The sequence below is a fragment of the Acyrthosiphon pisum genome, chromosome A1, assembly GCF_005508785.2.
Source record: "Acyrthosiphon pisum isolate AL4f chromosome A1, pea_aphid_22Mar2018_4r6ur, whole genome shotgun sequence".
NCBI classification, from domain to species: domain Eukaryota; kingdom Metazoa; phylum Arthropoda; class Insecta; order Hemiptera; family Aphididae; genus Acyrthosiphon; species Acyrthosiphon pisum.
Window position 1 is genome coordinate 21,443,772 of NC_042494.1, and position 16,900 is coordinate 21,460,671.

The 16,900-nt window shown below is 28.9% G+C and overlaps 1 protein-coding gene across 1 annotated transcript in view; it reads left to right on the top strand.

Annotated features, from left to right (window-relative positions):
- The window catches only part of LOC100169222 (bifunctional heparan sulfate N-deacetylase/N-sulfotransferase), a 75,796-nt gene that overhangs the window by 44,992 nt on the left and 13,904 nt on the right, over nucleotides 1-16,900 (top strand). Inside the window, exons 3-4 of the mRNA XM_003246549.4 lie at nucleotides 4,257-4,472; nucleotides 14,418-14,670. Of these exons, the coding sequence (XP_003246597.1) occupies nucleotides 4,257-4,472; nucleotides 14,418-14,670 (469 nt within the window). The remainder of the gene's footprint in view (nucleotides 1-4,256; nucleotides 4,473-14,417; nucleotides 14,671-16,900) is intronic.

Genomic DNA, 16,900 nt, shown 5'->3' on the forward strand with positions numbered 1-16,900 from the left:
TATGACAAATATATGACAAGGACTGACGTGCATGCGCAATAGAAACCATTGCAGTCCCCTTGCGACTCGTCAATTGATGTCTTCAACTCGTAGTATGCGTATATAATACAGTAGCTTTATCCATAATATAATATGATCTAAGATAGTGGATACCACCGACATATCACTTATATTTGGTAGAAGATAAGCTAATAAAATAATCCTATCCATAAAAAAATATGGAAAGGAACATTAGCAGACTCAATATGGCGGCCTCTCGGGGTGTTACTTTTTATATTAGAATTTAGAACTATACACAATGCGCGTTCCATACATATATACAGTTCGGTGACTAGGTATTCAGTATTAAGAAGTAATACATATACGTAGTATTAAATTATAATTTATACTTATAACTTAAAAATGTATAGGTACTTACTTACTTATGACCGTGTTTTAATTATATTTTTTACCAACTTGAAATATAAATAATATATATAATTCATCTGCAATCATTTTATTGAAACGTGTTGAGTATATACATATATATCGCGTTTAAATCTTATAAAACCATATAATCCTATTTAGTTGGTATTCAACGATGAAAATACATTAAATAATTAAACTTCATCGTTTCCTCTTTATGGCGGTGGTCACTCGTTCACTAATTATTTTGTACTTTCGCCGGATGTCTGTGTGACCCATTAAAATCATAAAGGTCCTCCTCATTTTCAAAGGACCGAATTTTTTATGTACCACCGATCGGTAAAGTTAATATTTTGCGGTGGCGTCGTTGTGTTATTATGTGAACCCAAAAGCTTTGCATAAGGTTTTTGACGTCATATGCAATACCTTTCATAAATCAAAACCGAAGTGTTGAAAAAAAGTGGTCACAAGGACCTAAACGGGATAACGTTATGAGATTTAGAAAAATTCCTGTTTGTGTACTATAAAAACAGATTTGGAATATATGTGTTTTTCAGAGAGGTTTTTGTGTAAATAAATATAATAAATTATACTGTTAAACTCAATATTATATGCGTAATTTACATTGACTAAAAAATAGAAACGAATTATTATATATACGAAACGTGTATTACATTCAGCTCATTTAATACCCTAAAAACTAATACTTATAAATATAAATATATCTTTCATTTAAATTCATCACCACAACGACTAATTTTGATACAAACTTTGTATAAATTGTGTAAATAATATAATACCGCAGCAACAGCATCGATAGCACATTGTATTGAAAACACTAGATATTCACGAAAACCACATTTTAAGCTTAAATGTTGAGATGTTATCAAAATAACTAAATTTATGACAATATTATCGTGGTAATAATCATGCAGTTTATTGAACTGTGAAATAGATAATACGGAATCTGTCATATTTTTCAACAAGCTGTTGTTTAAACCTTGCGTAGTAACCTATATAATATAATATAAACATCGTTTTGTGTGTTTTAGGAATTCGAATTTATTTGTTTAAAATCATTTTTAGCTTGTAAATTAATTATACGATATCACAAACATGTAGTAGAAGATCCTAGTATTTTTATCGAATGTTTGCATATTAAAAACTAATTAAGATTTTGATAATTTCCATATAATGTAACTACGCGTGATATTATATTATACTCAATGCATTTAATAACGATTGTTAATTATAATAATATTATCTAAATATTATATTCAGCAAACATCAGTAACTGTTGTGAGACCACGGTTGTCTAAAATCTATCTCTGGCCGAGACTTTAGATAATTTCCACGATATAATATAATAAACTGATAATATTTAATGATCAATATAATAATATCAAATCTTAAACGTCCCGCTTAAACGCGTATTATTGTGAACAAAAACTCAAAACAACACGTTAATATTGCATTAGAATATATTGCAAACATTCTGAAATCAAACTATTATTATTGGGTTGATATTCCAAGAACGCCGTTGCTATCAATTTACATGTATTATTATGGTATACGAAAAAAAGTTATTTCTACCAACTACTCGGCCAACGGCTGCCGATGAAATAGAACTTTATTCAAAATAAATTATTCAAGAAACAGAAAAAAACAAACTTCATCCTATTGAGAACGTTAAACTTTGCCGTTCCAATTTATCTGTAATATAATCTCGGTATAAACTTGCGTGTTATTGAGTTGTATAGTGAGTTGTATAGTGAGTTGTATATTAATAACTAATAACTAATAACTAATAAGTATATAGAAATATATTACTATTATTTTGAATTGAAGACTGATGATAATTTTTATCGCAAAAAAAGAGAATAATAATTATTTTGATTGTTTGAATGTTTCGCATTATTGTATACCAAAACTTTTTTACGTTGTTTAATAACATCGTTATACCTGTAGAGTATTATAGGTATACCTATATACATGTCTACTGATATTACTGATGGTATACAGTAGATTTAAATAACTAGGAACAGTCATCGTAACTTGTAACTCAATAACTAAGGGCTATTCTTACAATGTCCGGTAAGGTGTCGGTTAACGCTAACCGACTTATTACAGCTGATTTATTACCGGCAGAATTTGGCCGGTTAAGTGTCGGTTATAATTTTAACCGGACATATTGTAAGAAAGACCGTAAATGTGGTAATGGTAAATGCGCAAATTTTATTTAAAACTATAGGGCATTAATATCGTAATAATACTTCATTTCTTATAACTGAACATTATTTGGGTCAATTCGATTAAATTATTTCTTTAAATAAACAAATTTTGGTAATTTTTAAATTGACACTTGAAAAAGTAAGTTTTTTTTATTTACTAAATTAATTTATTATACTCGAGTGTCATTGGTTAAGTTTCTAAACCTTGGAGCAGGAAATATTATTAATTTTTAAATACCTACTACTCTGTAGAGTTTTTATTTAGACTGGCTAATAAAAGCAACATAACAATATAATTCAACTTGAGTTTATAATAAATATTATACACTTGACATAAAATACAATTAGGAATTTTCTATTATCGTAAAAATATTACTTTGTTTTTAGTTTATTAAACTTTTATATGTTGATATAAATTTAAAATTACTATATCGTTTCATTTTTTCATTCTCAAAATATTAAATAACTTTAGTAGTTACGATAGTCCCGCATAGGACCTATAAAATTTTAATGTTGAAAAAAATAATATTTTCTTAACATGTTTGCGATATTTGTTGATGTGGCTAAATATGTTATACCTATTTTTAATTATTATTATTATTATTGAAAAATTAAAGCATATACAATTTATTTCCCCGAGAACTTCAAATTATCAAACCGTATCCGTTTGTAGTTGCCTACAGTTGGTAATATATTTTTAAAGAGTTTAGTACGCATTAAGTAATTTGATGTACTTCAAGAAGTACTTTGAACTGTTTGTGGTTCGTAAGGTTTTTGTTAGACGATTACATAATACCATTCATTTATTGCTTTTGTTTTAAATTTTGATATACATATAATATCATTTAGTCCTTCATTTTTAATTCGTTTGTCTGTTTCTTAATTACTACTTATGAGCTTATAGTTTCAGAAAATTGTTTATTGATATACGATATAGATAGTAAGTACGGAAAATAATAAAACTCAAAGAGATTTCTAATTTTTGCTATATCCCTAACTATTTCGAAATGGTTATCTGTCCTAAATAATATATAGATAAAATATGTGCAAGTGGTTCATTTATTATATTTATAATATAAGTAATATTTACTTTTGTTATGCATTCACTATTCATTATTAATTACACGAATATTTTTCATATTTCTGAACATAGGAGTTATTATAATAAATAAAATTGTCGATTATAATTCTATATATTATTCAATATTGTTGTATCAGAATATGTGTTAGGACAGATCATTTAATTTTTTTTTTATTTTATCTGGTCGGACTATAATAACAAGAAAGAGTAACTCCATTGTAACAGGCATGTGTGCGTAAAATAAAATTTTGTAAAATAGTACTAAATACTAAAATTTACCTTTTTTTTAATGGCATCACTAATTTTTTCCTACTGATTCGAAAGACAAATATTTGTTTAAAAAATTGTTTTACAATGATTGTAATTATTACGAAATTGGCAAGGTACGTCTGTATTAGCTGAATGATTTTGAATGAATATAATAAAATTATATGGTATATATACCATATAATTTTATTACCTATAGGTACATTATAATTGGGAATTTTCAGAACCATTTTTTTTATACTTATGCACAATATTTTTGATTTTTTTTTAAGCTTGCTGATGCGACGGGAACGCAAAATGGTTCGGATGCGACCGTATGGCATGTGCCCCCACTTCCAATCAACACCGCCAACAGATCACAGACCGCCTCACCAAGGATCAGGCGATGGCCGTCCTAGGACAGACCCTAAGTTGTTGTTACTCGTTGAGACTGCATACCCGAGACTCGGCAGGGAACTGGCCGAAACACTCGTCCATAATAGACTGAGGTAAGAAAACAGGACTTTCCGATAGCGCGCACCCTGCAAGCGGAAATAATGTTTATTTTTAATTATTATCTCCTTCAAATTACTTTCTTATTAATCTCAAATTACCCGTCTCATGTGCATTGTCATTACCGACCCTTCTTTCTCTTTTTAATATACAAACCTATAGTTTCTGTTAAACATTAATTTTATAGGTATTGCAGTACTGTCTTATGTAACGTCCAGTAAAATAAATAAATTATAGATTTTTGATTTGCAGTAGGTTTATTTAGTAATATATAGCTTCAATAAATAATATACCTCTTAAGTTCTTTTAGCCACTTAAAATATATTGTACTTGATGAATTCCTATATCATGCAGTCCTTTGTTAATAATATAAACTAAATAGCTATAATTTTGTGTTGACAAGCAGTCATAATTTTTGAGTTCACTTTTAAGACTCTTAAATATAAAATAATTATGTTTTTTTTCCAATTATAAGCGGTCACTTTATTTTAGATAATACTAATCCCCCCAACATAAAAAAATATATCCTCTTATTTCTTGAACAATCGTACGAATCTGAATAGTTTTCCATTGAAAACCTGATAAGACAATTATTCAATAATAATATATACACACACTGACGCGAGAAACGTCTTGAGTTTGCAAACGTGGTAAATTTTAAATCCACCTTGAGAGCAATCAGAAAATATGTAAGAACATATATATATATATATATATACATTTTTGTAAATTACAAAAATATTTAAAAGTTTTTAAACCTTTAAACGTTTTTGTAACCTGTTTAGAATTTAATATTTGTATAGGTATATATTATTATATAAGTATTGTGAATTAGAATAACTCAAACTGCAGATATTATTCAATTCAATTTCACGTTGTTTTTATTAAAATACCTTCAACTTTATTTTTATTTTTATAAGATTTCAGTAGAAATATTTTGAAAACTTTTTGTCATTACTAAATCTAAAGTTGTACTTTACATTTTATCACATGTTGGACATAATTTTGTTTGAATTGTTTCGAGACATTCGAAGCGTCTAGAAATCTACTATTTGTGTTTCATTTGATTGTTGGTTTCCGAAATATCTGGAAAATATATTATGTTAAAAGTGCAAACCTGGAAAAATCTTTATTTACGTTTTACTTGGAATTCATAGTATGTATAAAACTTAAACGAATGTTTATTTCATTCACTTTCGACACTTTATTTTTAATATTTGGCTTTTTGTTATTTTGATATACACAATATAAATATGTTTTGAACGTTATTAAAGATCTTGTGAAATAAAATTATTAACCATTTATAAATCCAACATTTAACTTACGAGTATTGTAACTGAGTATTATCATAAGCCATTATTATTGCAAAGGAAACGCCTCGTATAATCGAAAGTGCAACTTATGTTGACTTGATGACATTGTAATTTTAATAATTTAGACTCACCGGCTGAGTGTTAGTCATAATTAGAGTTTTCTTAAACTAAACTTGCTCTTATTGTAAGTTATATTCCATCGCTTTTAATAAGTTGCTACAAATTTGCATTAAAGGCAGCTGTTATAATTCACGAGCTCTATACATTTTAGAAAACTACCAAAAATTCATAATCTAATCATAATTATAGTTGTTTTAAATTAAGAAGTTAAGTATATCGTTCTGAAATTCACTTTGCAGTAAATTTTGTTTTGGCCTTAAAATTTTTAAATACCCGATGTATTTATAAAAATTAATTTCATAATAAATATTTATAGAAGGAGGGGGATTTTAATGTTTTCGTTGCGCAACATTAATATATTCACCGACGTATTTTGGAATTAACGCTACACAGCCGACTCAAAATGAATCAACAAATAGTGGATACATTGTAAGCCCATTGTACCTATGTTGTGTATAATATTCACTGAACAACAAAAACAAGTGTGATAATTATAAATCAATCTATTCGATCGCCGAACGATGATGGAATACTATTTATCAGTCGCGTATAATTATTATAATATATAGTGTATCTGTGCGTGAGTGAGTGATGACATGATGTTATCCTGATTGTGGCGTTGGATTAATCCTTTGCAGGGTAATATAATGAATAATGGACTTTGCCGAGCGTATTTTTCGGGTACGTCTCGCGCGCCCGTATTTTAATAATAATACAATAATGATTAGCTGCAGGCAATATTTAATAAACCGTCGAAAGACATGGAGTCGGGAAAACACGGCCTTCGCAGTTATACTATAGTATAATAATATTATATAGGTACTTGTATATCTATTGCTAATCATTTTCGGCACATCGATCAAAACGTCGACCAAATCCCTTAAGTTTTGCGCACACTCCGTCCTCGCCAAATCATCAAAGCAAGACCCGGATAGGTAAGAGGTAGGGTCACGTGTGTCTAAACGCCGTTTTAACTTTGGGTTTCGGCGTTGAACTTTGTTACGTCATATTGTCGAAAGTTTTGCCGTGATGTGTGTTTTGTCCATTATGATGGTGGACGCGGTGGCGGTTGCGTATAAGACGCGAATATCTATCGAAAGTTTCTTTCTTTTTCTAGTTCACGTAAATGGTTTTAACTTTTGTGTTAACGATGAAATTTGTTTGTAGATATCTTGATTTAAGTTTGCAGGCTTAAAATTTGTTTTATATATTATGTGTTTAACTAAATTATTTAATTGAACTTGAAACCTCTGAATAACAGACACCGTTAGGTGTTGGTCACCGAAATGCAACTATAGGTACCTATATTTTAAGCTTTAAAGTACATAATTCAATCCATGACAAATTATATAGGTATCATCACAGTTGTACTAGTTTTGCGCAGTAGATACGCATCTTCTTCACCTCCCGCCTATATCGTAGCTCTCCATTTCTCATTGGTTGATTTTGTTCTATGTCATATATGTATGATTATGATTGACAGCCAATAAGAAGTGGAGAACTACGATTTAGGTGAAATAAAAAGCGGAGGATGCATATCAAAATGCTGTGATGATACCTATATAATTTGTCATGATTTAATCCATGCACTCGTGAGATCTGTTTAGCTTTCATATGCGTAGGGTACACAGCCCTACAGGTCCCGAAATATTTTTCTCGAACGTTGTTAAAACCAGATCAATATATTATTAATCATCACTTTTTACATTTTATAATTTTTAATTTTCACTCGTTATATCGTCTTTATATAGTTACGATTTATACATTTTATATTTGTTTAGCACGATCTGTGATCATGGTTTTCCAACTTTAAATTTTAGTAGTTTTAAATTTTATTTTTATTTTTGCTTTCCCCTTATATGTGATTGAAAACGAGCGTCGGCCCTAAGGTTTAGGCTATCGTTTTATCTAGTTGTAATGCCGCCGATTTAACATTACTTTTAAATTAAAATTAACATATTTTTAGTTGTGGAATAAGTTATATACAAACATACGATTTACACATACCTAACAAATTTATGATTTGTATATTTTTTGATATGTTTATAAACATTCATTTTTTTTTATAAAAACATGTAAGTACTCATCAAAAATATAAATGCATGTCTTACTTTAACAACAATTTTATACAATAACACTGGTTGTTTTGTGTGGTAAACCTACAATAGTTGACCACTCCATCGAGATTGGATTATTTTTTTTAGTATAAATATTATTGGACGTTCGTATAATCGCATTTCAATGTAATGGGCATGTGTCACTTTTTATACAACAAATAAGTCCCGCGGGTTTAATCCAATTGTTCTGTCAAATCTTTTATATAAGTGACACCGTAGGGGTAGAACCTACAATAAAATTGTTTTTACTGTCTAGCTGGAAATATGTTACTATTGTCTAAGATCCGGATTTTGTATGCCTGGATATATTATAATATACGTTTGAATGGATCTAAATAATTATACCTATTGGCTACATAACATTATACAGTTGACATTCATTTTGGATCAATTGAAATCGCAAAAACTGTTCCTTCCCCGAAACTATATTAATGTATAATTATTTTTTGTCGTTTATGCTCCAATAATATAGATGATAATAGTTTAAAAAAAAAAATGTTTTGTCCAGAAATATTGTTCAGAGTCATTGTATATGAACGCTACGAAATGACGAACGACGGAAGCAATTTTAAAATCATATACAATGAAGAGATATATTTATTATATAACATAACTATATATTATTCTATTCACATACAGACACGGTGGGTCAGGCCAAGCATTAAGTGATACAAAACTATAGGCTTATTATACTCTCGTGCAAGTTTTTTCCTATAATATACTTTTTTCTACCTATGTTTAAATATTTAAATACTACCTATGATATAAATTAGGTTTCGATTATTATTTTAACATGTTATATGGTGAACAATGATATTGGATTAAAAAATACATAATATTATTATGTTTGGCTTTTATTTGTTTATTTTTGTAAATGTTTAATGACGATTTCAGTATTTTTTGAACCATATAGTTGCATGTACATAGTCGACTAGAAATGATTTGTATTAGGTATATACCTACTCATTAAAATTATAATCGTATGCAATTATAAAGTAGGTACATATATCATTTTGAATTCGTCACGTTACCATTTGTGTGTACATGACCGCTACAACAATAGTACCTTTGTATATTAATATTTATATACCTATACTATCATGGTCTACAATAATCATCGAGCACCTATTATTCCATTATAGACAATAATAATATATTAATATTCATATTATAATCGTAATATAAATTAAGTGCCGTTCGAAATGTTCAGTGATTGGAGTGAATTTCGTTGGCGCAGAGTGTATCGCCCGAACTGTTGTCGATGATCGAGATCTGTGAAGTAGACTTTATTCGACTTAGATTCTATAAGACTGTGATTTTAATCATTAAAAACCATTTAGGTACCCATTCATAATATGTATGGTGATTGGAGGGTAGGTACATAAGAACTGCACGTCTGCACGTATTATTTATGCGAGACATCTACCGTAATGTTATTTATCAAACGTGACATAAAATATAATATAATATATAATATACTTACATACAAACCAAAAATTAATTGTACAATGTACAGGGTGTTTAAACAAGCATGTTCGCCCCCTTTTTCTTCGGTGATGCTGTTATTTAAAATCGGATTTTTTGAATTTTTAAAATTCACTTACAAAGACCTAACCTACATTTATATTTTCAAATTCTTGAGATTTTTTTCTACTTATGGATATTGTCCTGTGAAGTTAACAATTTTTTTTTCTTCAAATGAGAACCACATAGCTCTCTGCTGTACATTATCTAACTTATATATTTGTTGAACATTTGAACGTATCAGAATTATCAAATTTTGAACGAGTAGTTTTTGAATTATTTAACTTAGTGTATACTAAGGATAATAGGTCCATGATAATGGGTTTGGAAGATATGCGGGGGCTATGGTGATTTCAACATTTTAATAATTAATAAAAATCCATCAACATTAATAATTTGTAAAAAATGGTCCAAGTATAATAAATATTAGATACTCTACTTTATATCACGGTAAAACGTTTTTGAGGACTATAATATAAACCTCAATATAAACATTTTAATAACTGAGAAACTACTCGTTTGAATTGTATACATATCCTATATAATATCTATTGTGTGTATGTATTATGTAGGGCATTATAGGTATATACAAACGCGTGTATTTTATTAATATGACGTATGTATACCTATACAATATTATATATTGACGTTTTTCTTTTTCGCTCGGATGCACGTCGCCGGGACTTAACCTCGGCACTTGCGACTGTCGTTGGCTACACATATCGTATAGTCGTAGTATGCATCATGCAATAATGTCGTATATACGGTGTTGCGAAAACTTATTTCATTAAATCTGGTCCGCAGCAAATAACGCGCTCGGGATATCGTATCACGTCGCATCGTGTTAGATTTCCGTCGGAAGTAATGTTATATAATCGGAGACGAAACGATATCTAAAAACTGTACATTTTGCTGCGGTCGCCGTAAAGGCATCTATCTACATATTATGCCGTGTGTTGCAGTACGGCAACTTTAATAAAAAGATCCGCCTCCGTCGCCGTCGTAGTCTTCGTTCGATAACTTATTACGATTTTCGTGCAGTTGTCGAGAGTTATGAAAACAGCTGTTCTACACAAGTTAAGTTTTGATACGAGAATGCCAATGATGATGAGCGTTGCCTTGTAGGACACATAGTTATTATTTATGTAGCCATATAGGGGATGGAGGTTTGCTCTTGGTCGTGTCACAATAATATATTAAGTATATATATATATATATATATATATATAATATATACCTATGCAGGTAATTTCAATTTAATATCTGATGTTTAGATCTTAATATGCCTAGTTTTTTTTTTAATCGTTCTAAATTTTGATTAATATTTTTTATGCAACTTTTCTTATACCAATACATCGTAGAGAAAACCGATATTATAAATATTTTTATTTTTTAATACACAATATGTTTTTATATTTCCTATCAAGGCTGGGCATTAACGAGTTAAAAAGTTAAAGTTAAGTTAATAAGTTAAATTTATATTAACTTTTTAACTTAACTAGTTAATTTTGGCTTTTCATTAACTTAACTGTTAACTTACTAAATTTCTTTTTTAAATAACGTGAAATTAACGAGTTAATTTTTCATTTCAAGAAGTAAGTTAAGTTGATTTATTTTGTTTTTAATTTTATCATATTTTACTACTTCAGTATATTTCGTTTTCATGTCAAAAAATATTTACCGTGAATTGTTTAAAGTAAAAAATGTATATAATTTGAATTGAACTAATATGGGAACACTGTATAAAATATAAACACTATAGTCTATAATTTAGTTTTGGGTTGGAAAAAAATTATGTATGTTAGCGTTGTTTAAACAAATTAACTTTTAACTTAACTGAGTTAACCTATAGTTAAATTAACTTTTAACTTTTAACTTTTTGTTATTGGTGCATATTAACTTAACTTAACTGAGTTAAAAAAAAACTTTAACTTGCCCAGCCTTGTTTCCTATAAGATTATAGTTTAAAAGCTTTAAATTAAAACTTATAAAAATTATGTACACAATTCTAAAAATATAATGAGCCGAGGTAACTAGACTGCCATCCAAGTGGAATAATTAGTCTGTCCAATAATTGAATTGTTGGTATAACGAGTTTTACGATTTCTTTGGTTTTCACCATGAAATTATTATTTTTCACATTTTTTTTTCATTTCTCGTACGCATCCTTAATGTTTTGAAAGTTTTTTTTTTGTACTTAGTTCAATATTTTTGTTTTTTTTTCAATTTTAAGGACATGAGATATTGCCTTTTTATCTAGTATAAAAAGAAAAAAAAATCTTACAAAATTCAGTATCTCCATAAAAATTAACACATAAATATGGTTGTAGTTAGTACCACGGTATCTGATCAATCTCAATAAATGTTTTTGACCAAAACTTTTAGCACATGATGTATGTGATTAGTAGAGCGCGTATTTCTATGCAGTTGCATATTTTTTCCTTTTAATATTTTTGGATTTTTGTCAATTATCTCCACGAATCATCATAATTTGAAACTAATGGTGAAATTTTTTTTTGCATATTTAAATGTTATTGCATATTTTGACATATTTTGGCAAAATTCAAAATGTATTGCATAATGAAGCGAAAATGTAAAAAAATGTATAAAATAATATTTTGTCAAGTAGAAAAATTAAAACTAAATTTTGTGGGCACTTAATAATAATTTATATTAAGATAAAATAAATAATCGATTACGACGTAATCTTAATCGCTCTTGCTGTGTCAGTCGGTTAATACTAAAAAGTGATTAAAAGTCATAAAAAAATTGGAAACTCAAAATATGACTTTACATAAAAGCTTTTCAATAATTGACGAAACGAAAGTAAAAATTCATTCTATACCTGGATTGAAAGGTGCAACACTTACAACAAAATTAAACGAGCTTTCCAATAAAAATAAAGGTCTGGAAATTCTATGAAAAATTAATGCAGTACTATAAGGTGAAAACGTTCAGCTCGAAGATCTTTGTAAAGTTCCAATAATACTAAGTTGCTTCAAATATGCCCCAACAACTTGAGTTGACGTGGAACGTTGATACGTTCGTTGTCTGTCTTTAAAAATATGTTAACCGATAAACGTCATAGCTTCACAGAAGAAAAACTCGAAAGGCATATGATTATTCATTTAAAAATTAATCAAATTTAAAAATACATAGAGTTGTTCAGAAAATTTCTTACATTTTTTTTTTATTATGTATTTTAGTAATTAATATATGTATTTTTGTAAATTTTGAATAAAGAAAAAAATCTTGCTTTTTTCATATTTTCATTTTTTTACTGCATTTTTTGCATATTTCAATACTTTTTAGTGCATAAAAATCCGTGCTCTACTGATTAGTATTGCGAGTCGCGACCATTATTTGATAAAATCCGTTTTAGCTAAGATTACTAGGTAAATATGAGGTATATACATTGAGAAATTATTTAATTTATAAAATAAGCTATACTGCTTTATTCTCTAGGACATGTTACATGCATGTACATGTACTCGTACATACTGTGTTATTCCCAATAGTCGGGAGAATGAAAAGTGGCCGCTGGTGATTATGTTAGCAACCTTTTTTACTTCGGAAAGCAGGGGCACTAAAAATCATATACAACATTATTCTATAATACATTTGTATTAGGTAATTACATTATATTATATTAATTATTCTATTCTGTGGTAATTATATCTAAAACTAATATTTCAAAATACGCACTGCGAAACCATCACAGAAATTCACCACCAGAAGTGTGCGCATCAGCGATCACTTTTCATCCTCCCACCTAGTATTTGACAATATATTGGTAGATTCGGCATTTTAAATGCATTTCTAGTGGAGTTACGGTGTTTTTCCCGAGGAAATAAAAACGCGGAATTATGGAATTATACAAAATATGAAATAACCTTAATTTTGAAAAATTGGCACTTATTGCTTGTTCTGCTAAGGAGGGCAGTATAGGGTTTACGTGATGGTTTTTTTTCGAATCTCATATGACTGGTGGCGTTTTGGTAGGTACCTACATATCAGTGGGATTTACAACCGTCCATTAAGATTTAAGGGTATGTAAGTGATTTAGAAAACCGTGATGGAGTGCATGAAATGTATAAAACCCTTTGTATGTATAATATGCGGTCCTTTCTTTGTCGGTGGCAGTGCCGGCGTTTTGTCGAACGTGTGTGCCGAAATTATCGCACCATAATGAGTTGGAGATTTATTTTGAGACAAAAAAAAAAAAAAAAACAATAATAGTAATAACAACCACAACAATTTCTATCGTGAGAGCTGCTCAGACGTGTAATGCAATAATATAAATATTATTTAATGCGTTTGGCGCCCGGCGTGTCTGTCTCTCAATCACTCTCTCTCTCTCTCTCTGTCTCTCCCTGTCAATGTTTTATCCCACGCACACATGTCTTACCTGCCTATACAATTTTGTTCTCTCGCTCACACGCGCAGGCGGTAAAACTTGACTCGCTCGTAAACATAATAATATATACATGTATATGTAGTGCATTAGTGCGCATTCTTCTTCTTCTTCTTCGATATTATATATATATTATTATTGTACACATTACACACTCGTTAATTTTATACCATCGACCGTATATATAATAATATATCATATATAGACACATTATGTAGGTACGATATAATGGGTCGTGTATTGTATAATGGTTGCGCGTGAATGGCTGGTCGGTATCACACCGACAAAGTGCAGCAGAAGTACCTATAATACGCGGCGGCGGCCCTTTTACGATCTATTTAATTTGAGTAGGCATATCATATATAATTTATTTAATAATATAATACGATATGCCTGCCTAAATCGTATTATGTTCACACATGTATTATAATATGTTATGTATCATTGCTGCAGATATAAAATGGAAGTGGCCGGCAAATCGTTACCGGCGCTGACGAATTTGGACAAAGGCCGATATTCCGTCATCGTGTTCGAGAATTATCACCGGTATCTGAACATGGACAAATGGAACAGAGAGCTGTTGGACAAGTACTGTAGGGAATACGGGGTCGGCATATTGGGATTTTTCCCACCAGCCAACCGCCACATGACCGGCGTCAAGGTCAAAGGATTTCCGTTGTACTTGCACACGAAATTGTCTCTCAAGGTTTGTATATTATACCTATGAATAACAAAAAAAATCCTTAATAATATTGAATTATAATAATATAATTTATAAATTTTTCTTGGTCAAGAAAATGACACTCGTTTATAAATTGTTTGTTGAATACCAAGTTTCGCGTGGGTGAAAACCACTCTAGCTAAACCATTGGCATACCCACTACCTAGAGAGGGGAGTGTTGATGCACCCTTAGCCTCTCCTCTCACACCCATTGACCGCGTTAAAATATATATAAAAAAAAATATTTAGCATTTATAACTTGAAACATAAGAATCCTATTACCTTATGTTATAGCTGGTTATAGGTAAATAATACATACTATACCAATATATAACTACTATGAGGTATAAAAAGGATTGGGATAGTGCTTAAGAAATAACAGAGTAAGCTCTATGGAATATGGTTTGTTTAATAATTCAGAGAAGTGAAATTAAAAATTGAATTTTGCATATTTTATTTTACATATTATATTGCAATTTTTTAGAATTTAGTATTAATTCTGGATTTTGAGATATTTTGTATTTTTACTCAAATTATATGGAAAATAAACGTGTTTCTCTTTATTGTCTTACTTTAAAAGTAGGTAAATATAGATAAAGTAAATAGACCATCTACAGTCTACACGACTCGACGCGAGCAGCGGCGTTCATCATTTCGTATTAGGTACCTACTTCATATGTAGTTCTAATTTTAAACTTTTGTTATCTGCTGATTTTGATAGGGCCCCTTTTATGTCATTTACGGCTGAGGTTATCGTCAAATGAGTATTGAAAGCGTTGTAATAATACAGTCGACTCGACGTGTACTATATAGTTATGTTTTTGATTGAATATTGTGTTATGGATATTATTTTTCGCTTCTTAACTTGTACCCTACTTGGTTTTAAAATACCAATTTTTGTATATTATTTTGATGTTTTTATTGCATATTTTTAGCGCATATTTAGCGATATATTTAAGGTAATATTATAGCACATATTTATGCAGATTTAACTTTTAAGTGCTATAAAACCCCAAACCTGGGGATAAATGATAACTTAAAAAATACTATTTGCTGTCGACATATATAAATAGATATCTTTATTCGTCTATATTTGAAATACGCTGAGTACCTACTTATATTATTTTGTGAAATTATAAAAACAATTAATTTAAACGTATTTTTCTTTTATACAGTGGTATTTTTATTAAAACAATACTTATAATTCCGAAAACTTTAAATGTTTTTCCAAATTCACATTATTTGATGACAATATTAGGTACAAAACAATATTTATGAAAAGAATTACATGCTTACAACTTTTTACCGTGAATAACAATCTTTTTAAGTTTTTTACTTTTTGAAATGACAACATTCATTTATAATTTCATGATCAAAAGCAAAATACTTTTAGGAGTATTTCGAATATCGATACCGCCTATACAAAAATCAAATTACGAATGATACGTTAAGGCTTATAATATAATAGGTAGTTGTAATTTAAAACTTTATAAGTATTTAAAGTTGGATAAGTGATTAAAAGACTATTGGTATCCCACTAAATGTTGGTCCTCTATAAACTCATATAAACTTTGTATAATTGTAAAATTAGCTACTTACTCATTCAAAATTTGATTTTTACATATCGAAATTTTCTGAAAAATATTCTACCAGGCATATGAAATAAAAATTTTAAGTATATATCTATTGGAAATCAAAAATAATAACAATTAAAAATAGGTACTGAAATATATGTTGTTTTGTAATGTCAACTAAATAATGAAAAAAAATATTTTCAATAATTGTTGTACCTACGTAAAAAAATTTTTTTGTGTGTCTATATATTATTGTTATTGTTATATTAGGTATATCAAAATTAAAATTATTAATATATTTTAATATATTTTAATATACCTATCACTATAGGTAGGTATACTGAGTACCAACCAAGTACCATTTAGATAATGTATTATGTTGTAGGTATTATTTACAGTGATATAAAAAAAAAATATTACTATAATAATGATTCATAATGAAAACAATTAATTACGGTATACTTACCTAATTTTCATATACCTAACGTGAATAATATTTTTCGTATAAGTGATAACGAAAAAATAATATAGTACAGTCAAAGTTTTCGGTATTTTTGTATGCCATGGTGAAAATTTGTTTTTTTTTTTATAAAACCAGCTATCTATAATTTGTTTAACTATGGCATAGTTTACTATGCAAA